Genomic DNA, 21,873 nt, shown 5'->3' with positions numbered 1-21,873 from the left:
ATCTGTACAGTGGAGTTTGCCACCTGGTGGATGTTCTCTGAAGCACAACATATTTATTTATTTATTTGAATTACAAGGAGAGTTTGACAGCATGCCGTGGCTAGCCGCAAAACAAAATGAGGCGAGCCGTGGTTAAAAAATCAAATTTTTAATGGCCACATCTGTATGTTTATAAATGGCCCAGCCAGAGCCCTGACTTAAACCCATTTGAGCATCTCTGGAGAGACTTAAAAATGGTTGTCCACCAACATTTACTATCCAACCTGACAGAACTAGAGGGGATCTGCAAGGAGGAATGGCAGGGGATGCCGAAATCAAGGTGACAATTTTGTTGCATCTTTCCCAAAAAGATTTATGGCTGTATTGGATGAAATGGGTACTCCTAAATACTGAGCATAAGGTCTGAAAACTTAGGGCCATGTGATATTTCAGTTTTTCTTTTTTAATAAATCTGCAAAAATGTCAACAATTCTGTGTTTTTCTGTCGATATAAGGTGCTGTGTAATTAATGAGGAGAAAAATGAATTAGCAATAGCAAATGGCTTGAATATACTGTAAGAAAGAGTGAAATTTAAGGGGGTCTGAATACTTTCCCTACCATCTGTAAGATGGTCATTCAACAGTGTTGATTTTTTCATAAATTATTGCTCATGGGTTCAATTCCCAGGCAACTCATAATCCTAAAATCACTTAAATGCAATGCATGTTAGAAAGTGACATCAAACTGAAAATTGCGTGAAAGGTGATGCTGTATTCCTGGCATGTTAACCAAAAAAACATCCATATTTTTGAATTCTAAGACTAAATCTGTCAAAAACAGCAGAATGTTTGTTAATTCTCATGTCTGGGAGGCTTATTCAGTGGATTTTTGCTCTCTGGGTTTGAGTCTCTTGAAAACCTTGGGGTCTGGTCCACATTTTTTGGGCTCATTTCTAAAAATAGCACAAGGTTGTCATGGAGACTTCCGGTCATTTGGATGGTGTTGGGGGTCAGTGGGAGTTAGAGGGACAGAGAGGGCAGTGTTGGTGTTTCATGTATGGATTCTTTCTTTCGAGAGGAAGTTTTTCACAGAACATCCTTCAATGCTTCATGTGGCAGCGATCAACTTTTAAGTCAATTTCTCGATGGAGAAAACAACTTGGGGGCTTTATGTTGGTCAGTGTGTAGGGCAGCTGTGGAAAAAATGGTGGTGTGGACTACATTACAGCTGTGAAAGGCGTATACATTGTTTGAAACTCAAACCGTGACAAACCTGCCTTAAATAAACAGGCTTAGTCTTTTTACAGAGATGTATATTAACACCTGACCGGACTGTAATGAATGTTGAATGAATCATTCTTTTGAGGTGGTTCTTTTTTATGATTTAGTGTTTAAACAATTTTTTTTTTAATCTAACCTTTAATTGAAAATAGATGTGGTGTTTTTTATGGTAATTCTTTCAATAAGCATTTTTAAAATGCGCTGAAGTAAAAATTTTCTCTCAAAGAGAAAATGACCTCATCTTTTACTCTCCATCATGTCATTTTAAAATCTATGAGTTTCTTTCTTCTGTTAAACACAAAAGATTTTAAAGACTGCAAGCTGATGGTATCCAAACCATCAACATTCATAGTAAAAAAAATAATTACTATAGAGGTCAGTGGGTCCCAGCTAGGGATGCTCATTTCATTTCATTTTACCAACCGACAACTGCTGCTGGTTAACCAAATATTAACCGTTAACCAGTAAGTTAATACTAAATAATTATTTAATAAAAAATGAATTGACTTGTCTATTTTGTGTGACATTAACTGTTGCATTTTAAAATACTGATTTATTTTTAAAATCCGAACGACAGCATTCAGAACATATTAACAACAGAATATCTTGCAGTGTTTCCAAAGAAAAACATAATAGACTAAATAGAAAGAATAAAATAAACAGGCCCGCCCTACTTATTTTAAATTTCAAACTAAGATTACAAAACCAAAACCCTTGTTGAATCCTATCTAAGAACCAGCATAGCCTGTTTTCTCCAATCATGTTTTTCCCCCATCAAATAAAAAATAGCAGGCTCAAATCAATGGCTCCATGAAAAATATCCATTTAATTAATGCTATGCTGTAATTCTTATTTCACAAACCTCTGTCAACATTTTGATTTTACCTTAAAGCTGACAATCTGATTTTACCTTAGAGCTTCTGTGCTTTCATTTCCTCTCACTTGCGGTTCATGCGTGTGCACTGCAGATGATAGAAGTCAAACAACAAGGCACATAGGTTGACTTTATTACAAAGTCTAGGCTACTAAAGCATACAATATAATAGTTTTGTTTTTTACATGTAGTATTGCGTTAATTTGCATACAGTTGAAATCAGTATTATTTTGGATAATTTCCCAAATGATGTTTAACAGAGCAAGGAAATTTTCACAGTATATCTGATATTATTTTTTCTTCTTAAGAAAGTCTTATTTGTTTTATTTCAGCTAGTATAAAAGCAGTTTTAAATAAAAAATAAAAAAAACATTTTAAGGTAAAAATTATTAGCCCCTTTAAGCTATATTTTTAGAGAGTCTACAGAACAAACCATCATTATACAATAAGTTGTCTAATTACCCTAACCTGCCTAGTTAACCTAATTAACCTTTAAATGTCACTTTAAGCTGTATAGAAGTGTCATGAAAAATATCTAGTAAAATATTATTTTCTGTCATCATGGCAAAGATTAAATAAATCAGTTATTAGAAATGAGTAATTAAAACTATTATGTTTAGAAATATGTTGAAAAAAGCTTCTCTCCGTTAAACAGAAATTGGGGAAAAAAATAAACAGTTGGGCTAATAATTTAGGGGGTTTAATAATTCTGACTTCAACTGTATATTTTATAGTTTTCATTTGGTGCTAGTTATTGTTATGCAAAAATCAAGTAGCCTAAAATCATTGGATTTGTTTGATTGGTAGGTTAGACTATGTAGGCTATTTTTAAAAAAGTGATCTTTTAAAAGAGCTATAAATAACAATTTTCCAAATGAATACCCTGATGCTTCAACTTGTGGCCGGCTTGTTTGTAAAGCAGTGGATTTTTCAGAAAGTTTGCTGCTTCTTTCTCCACTTGTGCAAAGACACCGAGGTGTTTATGATGCAGATCCAGGAGAGGCCATCAGCGCTGGTTTGGCATCAACTCGAGTGTGTCAAACTGTGACCAGCAATGCCTTTCTTTTCTCTCCTTTCATTTTGCTTATTTGGTGAAGTTAAATATGTGTTGCAAATTTATGTAGCAAACCTTAAAAAATACAAAATAAAAAAATTATCATTTGAACTGTTTAACTGATATCATTAATCGGTTAAAAATTCTTCTTTTCGGTTAACGGTTAATCGGTTAACGTGAGCATCCCTAGTCCCAGCAACCAGCATTTTTCAAAATATCTTCTTCTGTTTTTAACAGAAAAAAAAAACTCAAATAGGTTTCAAAGAATTGAAAGGTGAGTAAATGACGACAGAATTTTCATTTCTGGGTGAACTACTTCTTTAAGATCCCTGTAAACAGACAGATCTTAGAATGGAATGACAAAAAACACTGGGCCACATGCATTTTCACAAAACTAAATTAACAAAACATTCATTTATACAACTTATATAGTGATAAAACATGCTCAGATAATTCCTAGAACACTATTGAATGATTCAGTGAATCATTATTGGAGCACCCGAACAAATCGGTTCATGGAAATGAGCTGAAATCAATCTCTTATTCCCGAACACATCCCACACGCTGAACTTGCAGCAGCAGTTCCCCCACAGACTGACAGTGTAACAGAGCAGAAGTATCATGGCTGTGGCAGAAATAACATCTCAGCAGAGCAGCGGGACAGTGGGAAGTCTCTCTGAATGACAGGCTGCTGGAGAGATGCTGACACAGCCGGGCACAGTCCCATCACTCAACACCCAAACATTCACCTTTCAGAGGGAGACAAGAGAAAGTATATGTTGCTTGGATCAGGAATTCAATCATAATTCCACAAAGCACATGATGTGTTTAATATCGTATCACCTGTGTTGATGCAGATTCTTCATAAATAAAAGGACATTATATAAAAATAAAACAAATCTTTTGCACTCCCAAGACAAAAAAAAAAGAGGTAAGATTGCCAAAACTTAACGCAAGCAGTCAACTGTGTAGGACAATACGTTCCTGAAACACCACCTGTGTTTGAAGCTAAAAGAAACATCAGGCAGACTAAGTGCTTAGAATGTCGATGCAAAATTACATGCGACTCTTTCCAGCAATAAAATCGTTCACAATCAGAGCAGGAACACAAATGCTAATCCTGCCTTCAAACATCTGTTGCTACCTGCATTTCAGCAGTGCTATAAAAGGTTTTTCTGTCAGCTTTCTGCTCTCTAATTCCACTTTCCTCAAGCGACTGATGGGACTGCAGGGCATTTTTCAGCTTTCCTTCCCAACAGGATGGCTTGCAGCAATTCCGAGACCCCAGGATAAGCATGTCGCCTCTGCTTTCAATCTTTTCCTCCTCTTGCTGTACAGCAAATAGAACACGCTTGAGGAAACATTAAAGAGAAGCCATGTTCAAAGCTGCCCCAGGCCCTAATCTCCCCTTCTGCCCTCCTTACAAAGCCAGGGCTGGGCCTCCCTGACTGGGACACAACTCCAATGGAATGAAGGGGATCATAGACTGTAATGGAGAGAATGTGATTACATTAAAATGACCAAGTGTTCGAGAAAGGGGTTTAGCTCAATTTCTAGACATTAAAGATGTTTAAAGTGCACCAACAAAACAGATGCATCAAGAGCATCTGCAACCCTAAATAGATATCATTTGAATCCTCATTGATTCTTCAATCTTCAATGTAAAAAAGACAATTTTGATTTAGAAAATCCTTGAATTGGTTCTTAATGTGTGTTTTACTTTAGTTTATTTAAGTTATTGTTGACTTTCTTTCAACTCAAACCAGTCTGGCCATTCTCTTCTAACCTCTGGCATCAACAAGGCATTTGCGCCCACAGAACTGCCGCTCACTGTATATTTCCTCTTTTTCAGACCATTCTCTGAAAACCCTAGAGATGGTTGTGCATGAAAATAACAGTAGATCAGCAGTTTCTGAAATACTCAGACCAGCCCGTTTAGCACCAACAACCATGCCACATGCAGTCACCTTTCTTCCTCATTCTAATGCTGGGTTTGAACTACAGCAGGTCGGCTTGACCATGTCTACATGCCTAAATGCATTGATTTGCTGCCATGTGATTGGCTGATTCGAAATGTGCGTTAACGAGCAGTTGGACAGGTGTACCTAATAAAGTGGCCGGTGAGTGTATGTAATTTGCCTCTCGTCCTGAAGATGTTACCATCTTTTGAGTTGTTCGACCAAATAAAATAAAAAGATTGCGGTTGGCGTTTGAAGCCAAAACTAAAGTCTGATGTGTGGAAGTGATTAAAAAGCCATAACGTTAAAGATGATGCTGCCATTTGTAAGTCGTTCTTGCAAGAGCTAATACCATGTCCACACCACACTTAAATGGCATAAAACAGGGGTTCTTAACCTCATTCCTTTAGGGCCGTGTGCAGCCGATTTTAGCTTTAACTTGCCTCAACAGTCAACACAGATGCAAGGATGTTTCAAGCCAATAAGAGCTGCATTAGCTATCCCAACTCAATAAATTAAAAGATCACGGTTGGCAAATAAAGCCAAAATTAAAGTCTGATGTGTGGAAGTATTTAAAAGCATTAACATTAAAGATGATGCTGATGAAACCACTGCCATTTGCAAGTCGTACTTGCAAGAGCTAATACCATGTCCACACCACACTCAAATAGCGTAAAACAGGGGTTCTCGTACTCGGTTCTTTAGGGCTGGTGTGCAGTAGATTTTAGCTCAAATTTTGCTAAAATCTTTCAACACACATGCACGGATGTTTCTAGAAAGCCTATTAAGAGCTTGATTAGCTAGCCCAGATTTGCCTTATTGGGGTTGGAGCTAAAATCTGTAGGACAGAGACTGAGAACCCCTGGCGTAAAACAACACAAACCACTATAAACAGCTGTCATTTAATGTAAATGTGTGTTTGATATTTTAACAAACTGGGGGTGGGGGTTCAGATACCAGCAACTAGCATTAAAAATGGATTCCATGTCATGAAATGATATTTTGATAACTAATTAATATTGAATGAAATATATATTCCAAAAATCTATTTCGGATCATATAAATAAGAATCGAATCGCCGATTTGGTCAAAATACCCAGCCCTACTCTGACGGTCTGGTTTTTTTGGTCTGAGATTCATGCCGCCCTGTCTTGAAAGCCATGGACATGGCAGACACCCTGGGGACCATCTAAATGGACAATGGGATGGGGGGGTGAGATAAGAGAGGAAGAGGTCCTGTGTTTACAGTCTCAGGAGACGCATGGGACACTCTGATGTCCTCTTTGTTTATTCGAGCTAAGGAAGGGTGTGACCCAACACCATAGCCAGACCAGGTCGATCGTTCAGCTGCTAATGACCCTCTGAAACTCTTGGGAATCTCAACCTACAGGGCTGAGACAGGGGGTTTCCATCCTTCAGGCCCCCACAGGAAGCAGGAGGAAAAAACAAGAGTTTTACATTCAATATGCTAATGTGGTGAAGTTTCCCCTGTCGCCAACTGAATGGGGTTATGCAGATAATACTCCATTTGATATTCTCAGTAGATTACACACATCTTATGTTAAGGTATTGTAATTTAGGGCTGGGAATCACGATGATACAATATTATTATGATACAACTACTGCAATTTTTAATATATTGCAATATTCTGTGATGTATTACAATGTATTACCTTTTTCCAACTTCCAATTATGTATGCAAAGGAAAACTTTGGCAACGTTTTTTTACTAAACAGAAAACAGTTTCTCTTGTTTATTATTTGGTTGTAAAGTAGAAAACCTGACGAACCGTTTAATGAAAACCTGTCATGATGTTGTTTGCACTAGTAACACAGCTCGACCGGAAAAAAAAAACCCACCACCACTACCAAGTGGACTGTAAAGAATTTTCATTCATTGATCAGCCATATACAATGTTAGACTTTGCTACAATTTTACAGTTTTTTGCTGTAAAAAAGCCCAGTAAAATACCACATTCATTGTTTACAGTTTAGTACTATTATATGCACTGCATTCTGGATCATTTAAAAACTTTTACAGTAACTTACTGCATATTAGGAATTTTCAGTATTCGACTGTATTAATACTGTAGTTGAAGACAAAAACGAGACAATTGATGAACAAATTAGTCACATTTCTGGAATATATTAAATTCAATAGTAAATACAAAAAATAAAGGCTTTTTTACTGCGTTTGTCTCATCTCATTTTCTTGTCGGCTTAGTTCCTTTATTAATCTGGGGTCGCCACCTCGGAATGAACCACCAACTTATCCAGCAAGTTTTTATGCAGCGGATGCCCTTCCAGCCGCAACCCATCTCTGGGAAACATCCACAAACACATTCACACACACACACACTACGGACACACTACGTCTTTGGACTGTGGGGGAAACCGGAGCACCCGGAGGAAACCCACGCGAAGGCAGGGAGAACATGCAAACTCCACACAGAAACACCTACTGAGCCGAGCTTCGAACCAGCGACCCAGCGACCTTCTTGCTGTGAGGCAACAGCACTACCTACTGCGCCACTGCCTCGCCCTACTGCGTTTGTAAAATGTAAATAAATTACGGTAAAAATACAGTAGAAATCCTCACACTGTAAAATTTAAATGTAGCATTTTACCATAAAAATAAGTTGCAGTAAGGCTATTATACTTTAAAATGAAATTGCGGTAGGTAGGGCCCTGCTACTGTAAATACATTTACAGGTAAGTTACTGTAAAGGGGCAATTGCAGTAACTTGCTGGGAACAGTAAGTTACCACAAAAATGCGATAAAATGTCTGACAATGTAGAATAATAAAATATTGGTAATATATTGATATGGCCGTCTTTGCATTAATATAGAATTGCAGCTTAAAATATTGCGATACTATGCTATATAGATATTTCCCCCCCTTCCCTACTGTAAGTCCTGATTTCAAGTCAGATCAGCCAACAAGCCTCTGCACTGAAAGTGTTGCTCATGTCCATAGCTCGAATGCTGTTTGAATCTTTAATCATTAGAATGAGCTTGCTTAACTATCAGCCATGAGATTAGTTGTCCAGCCGGTTTCCATCACAAAGACAAGTCAATCTGAACTCACGCACATGATCCCCATCTTTAACCGTGCCGTAATCTTTCCAAATCAAACATGGATCTGAAAGTCACTAAGCTGCTGAGAGGCCACTTGTGGAGCAAACCGAGGAGGATTAGACGATCAACAATCAACAGGGGAATGTCATCGCATCCCTAATCATTATCCAAAAGCGGCTTTCCAGATCAAATTCCGCCTTTGAGCTCATCATCTTAGAGCAGAAATGCCATGAGCACAGCTCTGATGCACCAATATGATCTAATGTGTGCTGCTTAGTCACCCAGCTGTGCTTATGATGTCTTACGAACCACCACAGAAAATAAATCACCCTTTTTAATACAGCAAAGTGTCTCATATATCGTCATTACGTGGCTCATTCGCCTGTCAATCTCCAACCTGAGCTCTGCACTTACTCAATGAGACCTTTGAACCTCAATTCAATGCGTCCATGCGATTCACATTCAACATGCATGGCGCTAATTAAAAGGAAACAGTCGCTCAGATAAAAACGGCTGTAGTATAAATGGCTTCATCTAAAAGCAGAGGTGATTGACAAATACATCCACAGCACTGCTTTATGGAGGGATTATTCATCACGGTACTATCGAGCTCCTCCAGCAATTGAGCGCTGGCTATTTTTAAACATTTATGGCCTCAGCGCACCTCTAAATGAATCCACCATGTCGTAGCGCTGAATGAATGCGATGGCCGTGCCAGATAAACACCTCAGCTGGCGTGCAATCACAATGTGCTCATAAAAGCTAAAACACGAACATATTAGCCATCAAAACAATCACATGCTTTTCGCTAACACTTCTGTTTTATTTATTTGCTGAATTGTGTGATCCAGTTGAAAGATTCAAGCACAAACAAGTGCTTTGGGGATGATTTTCCCAGCCAGGGTAAAACTATGCATCGTCTGGTCACTGTAATTTGTGGCTTGCGGGGTGTTGGCTTGGCTCGCTGTTGTCTAAATGGAGAGGGTGTAACGCCGTCCCTCACTACAATACCAGAGGCATCAGAGTGTATTTCGGTCTTCGCTGTGGCCTGGGTTTGTCAGCCTCTATACATAGTAAGGATCTTAGAAGCTGCTCCATATAAAGGGGAATGCTGTCTGTTGCGTGGCATGACTCGTTTTAATAAGTTCCTCAAATATGCTGTACGGGTTGCTTTCAAAGAAATCCAGCAGTCTTTAATTCAGCCGGATTGTTAAGTTAATCATAATACCTGACTGTCTGGAAAGTGCCCTTCTGTCTGTCCTCTGAAAACATTTTGTCGACTTTTTGAGCGATTGGTGACAGTTGGCATGAGGATAAATCATCCAGGATTATCCACTGTGAAACGAGTGATAAGACTCTGCCATATGTTTGAGTGTTTGAGAGGTTTTTCAGCCCAAATCAGTTACTCAAGAACAGAATTAAGAGACCTCATAGCAGAATTATATCTACCGAGTACAGCATTAAATGGACAGTTCATACACAAATGAATATTCTTTACATTCATTTGTTTTAAAAACCTGTTTGATTTCTTTTTCTTCTATTGAACACAAACAGCAATGTTTTGAAGAATACTGGAAACCTGTAACCATTGACTTCAAATATCTTCCCAGCATGCACAGGATGTCAACATGATGTCAGATTTATGTTGTACCCCAACTTCATGGGATGTTGCATTTTGTTTGGAAATAAAAATTGGGCTGACGTCAGAACCCAACGTCAGGGCGACGTTTATCTCCAACTTCGGACAGATGTTACATTTTGGTCACTTTCAAATGCAACCTATAAACAACAAAACAGCAACGTCTATTGATGTTACCTGATGTCTGTGGATGTTACTAAAATGACAACTATCAGATGTTGGATTTTGGCTGCCATACCGAACGAATAAATGTCAGTTTTTGACATCAATATGACGTTGGTTTAAGATGTTGGATCGATGTTAGATTATGGTCATTTCAAATCAACAAAATATTAACATCATTTCACTTCAATATTAAATGTCAAAATAGCATTGTCCTTAGATGCTGGTGACCTAAATCTAACCTAATATTAATGTCTTATGACATTGTGTGTTGTGTGTTGGGTTGTGTTTAACCAGCCTGATCTCACAAGAAAACATAACTATTAAATGTTTTGTCAGTTTAGTGGCTAATTTGTACAAATTCATCAAGTTTAGTATGATTTCAAAAGGAGGTGTGGCATCCAAGCCAACCCCTAAAACCAGCCATCATTGGGCAATCTTGCTAAATTATATGAATGAGATTGTATGATTTCATATGAATTAGCCACTAAATCAAAAAGTTACAAATTGGCATGAGATAGCGATGGTTCAACATAAAAATACTATAGAAGTGAATGGTTACAGGTTTCTAGCATTCTTCAAGACATCTTTGTTCTGTTGAACCCAAAGGTAGATGTTATGAAGTTTGCTGGAAACCTGTAACCATTCACTTTAAAATATCTTCTGTTGAGTTTAACCAGCCTGATCTCACAAGGAAACATAGCTATTTTACGTTTTGTCAGTTTAGTGCTAATATGTACAAATTCATATGGAGGTGTGGCACCCAACCCGCCCCTAAAACCATCATTGGTAGATAAGCAACGCATACTAAATTGTACAAATGAGATGCTACAAATTCATAGGAATTAGCTACTAAATCAAATAGTTACGAATTACTTTTAACCAGCGGTGGTACAACAGATAAATACCATAGAAGTCAATGGTTACAGGTTTCTAGCATTCTTCAAAACATCTTTGTTCTGTTGAACACAAAGAAAGATGTTTTGAAGAATGCTGGAAACCTGTAACCATTCACCATAGTGTTTGTTTATCCTGGTATGGAAGTCAATGGTTACATGCTTTCACCTTTCTTTAAAATATTTTCCTTTGTGTACAACAGAACAAAGAAACTCATAAAGTTTTATAACCTCTTGAGGGTGAGTAAATAGTGAGTAAATGTTCATTTTGAGCTAAACTGGCCCTTTAAGATGTTTTTTTTTTTTGGTTCATCTGGTCAATCAAATAAACAAATAGATATAAGACATATAATACATTTTTATTCTTTTTTTAATCCTTTATGAATTCTTTGATGAAAAGATAAACCTATGAGTGTATGTTTGGATGTGTTCTTATCTTTTGATCTAATTTTGCAAAAAAAAAAACAAAAAAAAAAGTCAAATAAAAATAAACAAAAACGTACAAATGAATGAAAAGTATACAAAAAGCAGCAGCCTTTAGATTGTTAAAACCTGCCGACATTTTAAAATCTTTTTACATTTTTCATGTTTTTTTTTTCATTTTTTTACAGAACTTACAATTTTATATTAATCAAAAAAATTAATTACATATAATATAAACGTGTAAATAAATTCATAATAAAATTCTAAATTTCTTATTATAATAATAATATAATAATAATATATAATTTCTTATATAAGAAGATTTGAGTACAGCCAAACAAAAGAGTTATTTTAAACCTCATAAATATTGTTTACAAAATGGACCATTCCATATTGTTTGCTATCGTATGATTTATATTTTACATTATCCAGCGCTCCAGATAGCCAGGGCTGTGTGTGTGCAGTGGTTTGTGGTGAACCACAGTGACAGATTGTGGTCGGTGAGATCTTAATAACTGCCTGATGTGCTTGACAGACCACTGCTTGGGCAATGGGTCAGTAGACAGAGAAAGAGAGAAACAGAAAACTGATGTAGCTCGTCTGCTGCTGGCATACCTGGAAAACGATCATGACAATTACATTTTCACATCCCACAAAGAGTTCTATTGTACTTAAAGGCATAGTTCATCTCAAAATGATTTTTTTTCACTATTTACTCACCCTCAAGTGCCTCCAAACCTTTATGAGTTTTCTTTATTCCTTTGAACATTAAAGGAATGAAATAAAATTTTTAATGATGAAATCCTGTAACCATTGACTTTTTATAGTAGAAAACAAATACTATGGATGGATGTCAGTGGTTAAAGGTTTCCAGCATTATTTAGAATATCTTTATTTGGGTTCAAAGGAATACTGAAACTCATAAGGGTTTGAAACAAGTAAAGGGCCAGAGTGAATAATGACAGAAATTTCTATTTTTAGGTAAACTCTCCCTTTAAGATGATAAACACGATATCGCAGCCTTTTTTTTTTGCTGACAATACCAGTCCAAATTTTGGTATCCGTATATACATTTTTTTATTTTTTATTTTTTTAAAGAAACTTATTCTATTTCTGAATGAAACAATAGCCGCGTTTCCACTGTATTGTTTAAAGTGAGTGAGAAAAGCGTGCCCTGCTCTGGGCCTGATCAGGCCAGAGTGGGGCTTCCCCAGGGCCAGGGGTTGGCCTTTTTCGGCTTGCCAAATACCTTGGGCCAAAGCGAGCCAGCAGGGGCTTCGGGGGGGGGAGTGAAAGCAAAGGTGGAGTTTGCCCGAGAAAAACATATAGCTGGTCAGTTTAAGGTATTTCATAAAACACCTTTAGGCTAAGGGTCTTTTTTGTTTTGCTTAAGATCGAAAAATAGTCATCATCCAAAATATAATGTTGTTGAAGAATGAGTATTAGCATTCTTGAGAAATTTGAATTATTTTTCAGATATTTCCCAAGTGATGTCTAACGGAGCAAGGAGATTTTTCACAGTATTTCTTTTTTATTTTATTTTATTTTTTACTTCTGGAGAAAGTCTCATTTCTTTTAATTTGTCTGGAAAATATATGTTTTTTTTCTCAAAATAACTGGTAAAATATAAAAATGTTGTGTCGTCTCATGGCAAATTCAAAATAAAAAATTATTAAAAACAACTCCCAGCACTTAGCAAATGTTTGAAAATTTAATTTAATTTAATTTTTTTTTAATAAAAAAATAAATAAATAATCACAGGAGGGCTAATAATTTTGTCTTCAATAAAAAATAAAATAACAATAGTAATTATATAAATCTCATCATGCTCTGAGTATGCCCGAGTCTGGTAAAGATGGTTTGCCACCGTTACATTAGTTTTCTGATCACGCATAAGTAGGCCACATGAGCCAAAAAATACATATAAGGGAACGAAAAACACAGCTACTGGTCAGTTTAAGCTATTCCATAAAACATCTTATGGGGGTCTTTTTGTTTTGCTCAAGATCATCCTCATGTTTTCCTTATAAATTTAAGGCTGTTGCATAAAATGATAAAGATTTAATTTAATAAGTGATATTTATTTGCTGCGTCCAACTTGATGTTTCAAGAACGCATAATAATCTTTACACCACATTAAAGACACAGCAGCCAGTAACTTTCAGGAGTCGAGTTTGATTCTGAAAATTCACAAGAGTTAATATATTTTTATCTAAATATAACCCACCAGTCCTACTGCACCCAACCCGCTTTGAGGTGGGATCCAACCGGTGATTTACTGTTTGAGAGTCAGTTGCTCTAACAAGAAGGCTAAAGACCATGGCCTATAGCGTCTGTTGCTAGAGCAACTTTAGAGGTCAGAGGAGTGAGGTCTCCCTGCATACAGTAGCACTAGCTGGCCTCCGTTACATACATTTAATAGGGAAACATTTATTTGAAAATATAGTATTATTTCACTACAGTATGTTGCCATTTTTAATCTATTTTTGATCAAATAAGTCTTGGTAAGCAGATTAGGCTTTTAAAACAATCCCAAACAGTTGATTGGAAGGGTATCTTAGAGCCTGTCCAATAAAAGAAGAACCCTACTAGTTTAGGTTTTCTTTGAGACAGTGTAAACTCACTCTGATACTTTGATATCCAGTTGATTAAGAAGAAAAACACAAGCCATAAAAACTATTTAGTCTGCAATGCTACAGTATCACCTAATAAAATGGCATTTGCTTACAATACGCACTGCAGCATCAATGGCTCTGTGGGCAGTTCAAGTGTTGCAGTCGACATAATTAGAGTCATATCAATTGAAGTTTCCACTACTGAGCTGGCGCACACACACAGATGCAAACACAGCTCGCTACTCATCAATTCCAATTACCTTTGCTCTTACATCAGGTTCATTTGACATATTACTCAATAGACCACAACAAAGTTGAAATGAGGACTCCTGCTGGGACTTTTCCCCTCACACACAGATTTAGCTTGAGGTGCTGGAGTGCCCACTGCGAACAACTACCAGCTACTGCACAAAACTACCACTTAGGTCTCTGAGGTCGAGCACCACACATAGCTGGCATTCCAGACACTTAACCAAAAAGAGGGAAACTCAAGAATACACTTAAAAATCCCCTTTTTGGAATATGAAATGGTCTGCTTGCATGCAGTTCATTCATTTATGGTCTATAGAGTGTTTTAAATCATCCTAAAAAGACAGCCTATTTATGTGCATTGATATGTGTATCTATATTTTGTTTTAAAAATACTCATCCAATACAATGTGAAATTATTATTTTTTTTTCAAATATTTCCCATGTAATGTTTAAAGCAGCATTTTTCACAGTATTTACTTTTTTATTTTATTACATCTGGAGAAAGTCTGATTTCTTCTAGTCTGGAATAAACAGTTGAAGTCAGATTTATTCGCCCTCCTTTGAATTTTGTTTTCTTTTTTAAATATTTCCCAAATGATGTTAAAAAGAATAAGGAAATTTTCAGTTTGTCTGATAATATTTTTTTTCTGGAGAAAGTCTTATTTGTTTTATTTTGGCTGGAAGGGTTATTATTTTTTAACATCATTTTAAGGACAAAATTATTGGCCGTGCACTTTAAGCTATTTTTTTCATTAGTCTACTAATAACTTGCCTAATTACCCTAACCTGCCTAGTTAACTTAATTAACCTAGTTAGGCCTTTAAATGTCACTTTAAGCTGTGTAGAAGTGGCTTAAAAATATATATAGTCAAATATTATTAACTGTCATCATGGCAAAGATAAAATAAATCAGTTAATAGAAATGAGTTATTAAAATTATTATGTTTAGAAATGTGTTGAAAAAATCTCTCTGTTAAACAGAAATTGAAAAAATAAATAAATAAACGGAGCTAGTAATTTAGGGGGGCTAATAATTCTGACTCTATATGTTTTGTTCTCAAAGATAACTAGTAAAATATGAAAATGTTGTGTAGTTTCATGGCAAATACAAACTAAGATATTATTAGAAGCAACTCTCATAATCTAGTAATTTACAGCAATAATTTAATGTTTGAAAACAAATCAACTAATTAATTAATTAATTAATTAATTAATAATCAAATAAAAATTCATAATAATAATAATAACTTTGTCTTAAAAAAATAATAACAATAGTAACTATATACATTATATGAATCATCTTAATATGTGATGATAAATCCAGGAGAAACTTTTCAAAATTGCCCTTTAAGTAATTTTCTTCAAAAAAAAAAAAAGTTAAATTATTTAAAAATTAATAATATAAAAAAGTAATAAAATAAAGCATAATATAATAAACTAAAGTAATTAAAAAGGAAAATAAATAAAATAAAGTAATTAACTCAAGATATCCTTCCATAATTCACAAACTGGTTTCTAAATAATTAATAATCTTTCTGACAAAATGGACACATTGCAAATCATAAATGCAGACTGTTTATGATTAACAAGCGATGTAAAATACCAGTCAAAAGTTTGAAGTTTTCTCCAAAACATAAAAACAAACAAACAAAAACACTGATTCCAAACATTGAAGTGATAGTGTAGATCCATCATTTTGCAGTGACTTTAAAAATGTCTGTTAACATTTTTTTAAAACCCATTTTTATAGGAATTGAATCCCTTTTCCCCTGGAATACTATTGATTGTGACATGCTGACTTATCATGATTGTACAAGATATTTCCCAAACACATCATCATGATGACAGTTTACTCGTAAATGCTGCACTTCCCTAACTAGTGTGTAAATTATCATAACAATCCATTCATTCATTTTACTTTGGCTTAGTCCCTTATATATCAGGGGTCACCACAGCAGAATGAACCACCAACTTATCCAGCATATGTTTTACACAGCGGATACCCTTCCAGCCTCAGCCCAGTACTGGGAAACATCCATACACCCTTACACCCTCACTCATACACTACTTTATCCAATTCACCTATACCGCATGTCTTTGGATTGTGCGGGAAACCGGAGCACCAGGAGGAAACCCAGACGAACATGCAAACTCCACACAGAAATGCCAACTGACCCAGCCGGAACTTGAACCAGCAGCCTTCTTGCTGTAAGGCGACAGTGCTAAACACTGAGCTCCCGTGCCACACGATCTAAATAATTGTAACATTATTTCTCTAAGTTCCATAGAGTAACAATGAATATTTGTAAAGCTTTTTCTTATTTAATAATCATAACATTTAATATTAACAATAAATTAACAATATTAATTTATGAATGTACCACTGTTTATTCTTCTAACATGTCATTCTCTATTATGTCAAACAACAACAACAACATGGTCACAGAAACACATGAATACAAGTCCTAGAGTGTTAATAAACAGGAATGACATTTGCTGGTTTAGACATAACAAGAATACTGCGAGTATTAATATTGCATAACCAGTCTGCATTTCAAATGTCACTGCCAGGGCTCGGCCGCTTGGTTTTCAATTCTATTACAAACAATTTAATCACATGACTGAGTTATATGGGTAAGCTCAATTGTCCATAGTGTATGTGTGTGAATGAGAGTGTATGGGTGTTTCCCAGTGATGGGTTGCAAGCTGGAAGGGCATCCGCTGTGTAAAACATATGCTAGATAAGTTGGCGGTTCATTCCGCTGTGGTGACGCCTGATTAATAAAGGGACCAAGCCAAAAAGAAAATGAATTAATGAATGAATAAATGAGCGAGTTATGTTAGTAAGGCTCTAAATGAAACACAACTTTAATGCAAGAGATAATGAACGGTGCTCAACCAAGTGCATCACGAATGAAATTAGCACTAGATTTCATTAAAGTTCACATTTTATACAATAAAAAAACCCTAAATTGTGTAATCCACAACCTTCCAAGAGGACGTGTGTTTTCCAATGAACCCGAACGGTGGGTTGATGAATCAGAGCAGTGGAGGTGTGTGTTTGTACAGGTAAAGATACTGCATTGCCTGAGGCTCCTAGAGGTGGAGACCGACAGGAAGAGGGAGGAGCTTAACTGTCACAGTAAAGAGATCAGCACCAGATCCATCAGTCAGTCCCATACTGAGTCACAGAACAAAAAAATACAAAAGAGGAGAGAGGACTAGAAAAACAGAGAGACGACTGAGAGCATATTCCTCAAACATACCGTATCTGGAGCCACCATGGCTCTAACACACTCCTCTGTCCCCATCTATGTGCAGTTCTCAAGAGACAAGTACATCTTGGATGGACCGCCGGAGAAACTTCGGAGGGAGTTGGAGGAAGAACTGAAACTAAGCAGTGAGGAACCGAGGAGCCATGCCTGGTATCACGGAGCCATTCCTAGACAGGTACAGCTTTCAAAACAAAAGGGAGAGGGATGGGTGATTATTACAGGATCATGCTTATATAGAGGCTTTCTGTGCCAGGTGGCTGTTTCTAAGATTGGATATATATGCAAAAGCCTGTCATCTGAAATCTCTTTGATTTTTATTTTTATTGAATTTTTTTTTGTTAAGATCTTATGTTTATGTTTAGTTATATGACTTTAAATGCAACTAAAATAACCTATTTATCGCAATAAAAGTGAAATGACTGAACTTACACACTAGCCTTGGAAAAATGGTCATTTTGGAAAACAATTTCAGATGAACTCTTCATATATATTTATATTTATTTATTTATGATTCTGTAATGTTGTTGAGATGTTGATTCTGGCAGGCAGAAGTGATCTGTTTTTTTGCTGTTTAAGCGCTGCTGTTTACTGTCCTTGAGTGACACTGAAGTCATGCCTAAATCTGGCACTCAGACATTCACTTCTTATAAAAAGATAATGAAATGAAGACACGTGGCCATGTTTGCTCCAGAGTAAGACTTGATTAAGGGATGAAACACACAGTGGATATGACTTGCATTAGCTGTTGTGAATGCTAACTTGTAGAGCAAAAATTACTGTGGAATTGCAGCGATTGAGCAGATCCAGTATCACCTTTGCTAAAAATGTGATGCTGAAAGATTACTATATGCATTTACCATATTTTTATGATACTTTTAACAACATATTACATTTTTCTATTTTACAAACATTGAATCTACAGCTAGATGTTGTAAAAAATACATTGACAAATTTTGATGATTCAGTGATAAAAGTATTAATCCAGGAATCGAACTCGGGTCGTCGTGAGCACCTGGGTGCTATATGTCGACGCACTAACTACTAGGCTATTGGCGCTGACATTACATTAAACTGAAGAAGAATTAAGAAATTAATATTTGCTGGAATAACCCTGATTTTAATCACAACAAATTGCCCTTTTCTGAGAAAATGCGCTACAGTAAAAAAGCTAAAGTTACTTTACTTTAAAAAAATGACGTAAACCCTTCGCCTTAAAGATGACAAGTTAACTTTAATTTAAAAAAAAACCTGCTATAATTTGGAACTGCGAGGTTGACTAAACTTTATTTTTATAATTACACACAGCTCATTTACTTAATAATTCTACGGAGATGGGTTTACCAACTTTTTGAAGTCAACTAATTGCTGTTTACAGTGTAAATTACAACATTTATAAGAAATATTTTTCAGACCATTATAGAATAAAAATATTAACATTTTGCTCAAACCTAAACCTACAAAATCCATCAAATAATATATATATATATATATATATATATATATATATATATATATATATATATATATATATATATATATATATATATATATATATATATATATATATACTTAAATACTAAAATAAATAAAGTACTAAAATAAATAAACTAAAATTCTGGATTGATTCAATTGCCTAAATATTCACACTCTTACAGCTTGACAGTCATTAGTATTCGTTGTTTTATCAATACTTGCTTTGAGCTGAACTGGTTTACAGGCACCAAACCTGCCTAAAACAGGAAAATCCACAATCACACCCAGATTACTCAATACAACAAAACAAAGCATTTCACTGAAACAAAAACACTAAATCTGGAATCTGGACTGTATGCTATGGTCTAGTCCCCACCTTAAGATCTTAAATCAGGGTATCCAGGAGACTTAAAATGTCTGAAAACTCAAAAGCTAAAATTGACTAGGGATACTAACCTGACCTATATTTTTATTATTATTAAATTATAATTATTGTAGACTAAAGTAATAGGATTTATGGATAAATATACTTAAAAATTAATTAAAAAAAATTCAAACAAAATTATTATTATTATGATGTTAAATTGTAATAATTTTTAATAGGGCAAGTGAAAATCTTTTCTAACTGGGATATTCAGAAATTTTTTTTTAGCCCTGTGTACGTCTAAAATTTTACTCATAATAGTCTTAAAGATGTCTAAAAAAGTCTTAAACTTGACTTAGTGAAACTTACAGAATCCCTGTAAATAATCTTGTCCAACAACAAAATAAAAAAAAATCTACTGTAGTCCATTTCACAGCTCTCAACCACTATAGTTTGTACTTTGGTTCATTAACACAATCTTTTATTCTTCTTTGGCTTAGTGTCTGACTTTTTTATCAGGGTTTGCCACAGCGGAGTAAACTGCCAACTATTCTGCCATTTGTTTTTAACGCAGCGGATGCCCTTCCAGCTGCAACCCATCACTGAGAAACATCCATACACAGCCATTCACACACAAGAACTAAGTCCAATTTAGTTCACTTCACCTGTAGCACATGTCTTTGGACTGTGGGGGAAACAGGAGCACCCGAAGAAAATCCATACGAACACGGGGAGAACATGCAAACTCCACACAGAAATGCCAACTGACCTAACTGAGACTAGAACCAGCGACCTTCTTGCTGTGAGGTGACAGTGCTAACCACTGAACCACCGTGCCACCACATTAACACAACACTTCACTGAAAAAAAACAGCCGTCAACAGTTTCTCATCAAGAGTGACGCCACAGTGCTGACAGCTTCAGATCCGCTCTTATGAAAACCATGTACACTGGCTCATCTTTCCCATGCTCCTTTGCAGCACATGTCCCTGAATCTGACAACTCATCCATCAACAACTGTAGCAGAGCAAGAGTGGTTAATACACAGATGAATCATGACTGCTATTTGACCCAAGGTGTATTTATCTAATGTCATCATATGATCAGAACTGTCAGTGTCCAGAGTCAGGCTACAGTTTACACCACAAACACAACGGTCCAAATAAAACAAACTCATTCATCATGGCTCAACACACCTTGGAAATGACCTCACAATATATTTCAAGCATGCGGTTCTGCCCTTAAAACAAGACGTGCAGGAGAATAGGATAAAACATTGTTATTATAAATCCCCAGTTCATTGATTACATTAGGAACTAGAAACATTTGTTGTTTAACAAAGATTGTATGTTTGAATATTCAGATGAGGCATTATTTTTTTTAATTATGCAGTAATTTGCAAACATTTCTAGCACAAAAATCTAAACTCAGGTCCAAATTTCTTGATTGATTTATCTTGCATGTTAGAGTCATATTATATGCTTATTACAGTTTTTTTTTTTTTTGTATGTCTCTATACCAGAGGTGCCCAAACTTGGTCCTGGAGGGTCGGTGTCCTGCATAGTTTAGCTTCAGCACACCTGCCTGGAAGTTTCTAGTATACCTAAAGAGCTTGATTAGCTGGTTCCGGTGTGTCTAATTGGGGTTGGAACTAAAATATGCAGGACACCGGCCCTCCAGGACCAAGTTTGGGTACATCTGCTCTATACCGGAAAAAAAAACAACTCTTTAGATTCCATTTAAAAATCCTCCTAACAATTTGCATGAACAATTTTCAATTAAATTTGACTCCTATCAGGTACAAATAACTTGTCAATATCATGTAAAATTGACTTAGTTTACCCTGACACTACTGAATTAATAAAGTAAAAGTTAATTGATTATCTTTCATTCTGAGACTCGATTTATTGAAATGAGCCAAGTGATGTTCTTTATAAGCAGTAAAGGAATATTGCTTTTATCAATTAAAATAAAAAATCTTATTAGTTACAAATGAGTACATTTGGTGTAACTTGGTTTAAGACGCACATTTCCACTCGTTTGAAAAGTGTTATTTCACTTTATTTTAACTTTTTAGCCAGCACTCACTTTTGGGGATTTACACCTACCTTTTTCTTGCACATTCAAACTACTTATTTAAAATGAGCTGAAACAACGCAATACTTTATTGGGACATGCTATTTTTTTATGCTCAATCCATATAAATTTCTTAAAAGTGTTAAGTTAACTTAATCAATTTGTGTTGGGACAACATGAATGAATTGTGTGGAACCCTGCATGTTTTTACAGTGCAGTTGACTCCAGTAAGCTATATAAACACAAATTAGGTATGGCTGGAAAGAAGACACTTTGGGCTTTACTGTGGTAAAAGGGGAAGTTTCATGCTCAAAAATATAAAAAGTTATATATTATGAAGTCATGAGAAAAAACTTGTACTGTGTTCAATATTTGTTTTTCCATATACAAACACAGGAAAACATTAATGTAATGTCCTAGAAAAAATATGCGTTCAAAGCCAAAAGTCAAACTGAACCCAAGAGTAAATTTACT

The 21,873-nt window shown here is 35.6% G+C and overlaps 1 protein-coding gene and 1 long non-coding RNA gene across 10 annotated transcripts in view; both read left to right on the top strand.

Moving 5' to 3' along the window:
* Positions 1-21,873, top strand: part of bcar3 (BCAR3 adaptor protein, NSP family member) — a 146,677-nt gene that overhangs the window by 103,926 nt on the left and 20,878 nt on the right. For all 9 annotated transcript variants that reach the window (XM_068223007.2, XM_005166886.6, XM_021478295.3 and 6 more), the window contains one exon: positions 17,533-17,661. In XM_068223007.2, coding sequence (XP_068079108.1) covers positions 17,533-17,661 — 129 coding nt within the window. The remainder of the gene's footprint in view (positions 1-17,532; positions 17,662-21,873) is intronic.
* On the top strand, positions 19,457-21,204 carry LOC141375593 (uncharacterized). Its single transcript, XR_012384177.1, has 2 exons — positions 19,457-20,754; positions 21,004-21,204. It is a non-coding gene; the product is annotated as an uncharacterized lncRNA (long non-coding RNA).

This window comes from Danio rerio, chromosome 8, assembly GCF_049306965.1.
Source record: "Danio rerio strain Tuebingen ecotype United States chromosome 8, GRCz12tu, whole genome shotgun sequence".
Lineage (NCBI taxonomy): Eukaryota > Metazoa > Chordata > Actinopteri > Cypriniformes > Danionidae > Danio > Danio rerio.
Note: the sequence above shows the minus strand (reverse complement) of the source record. Positions and strands in the feature narration are given on the sequence as shown.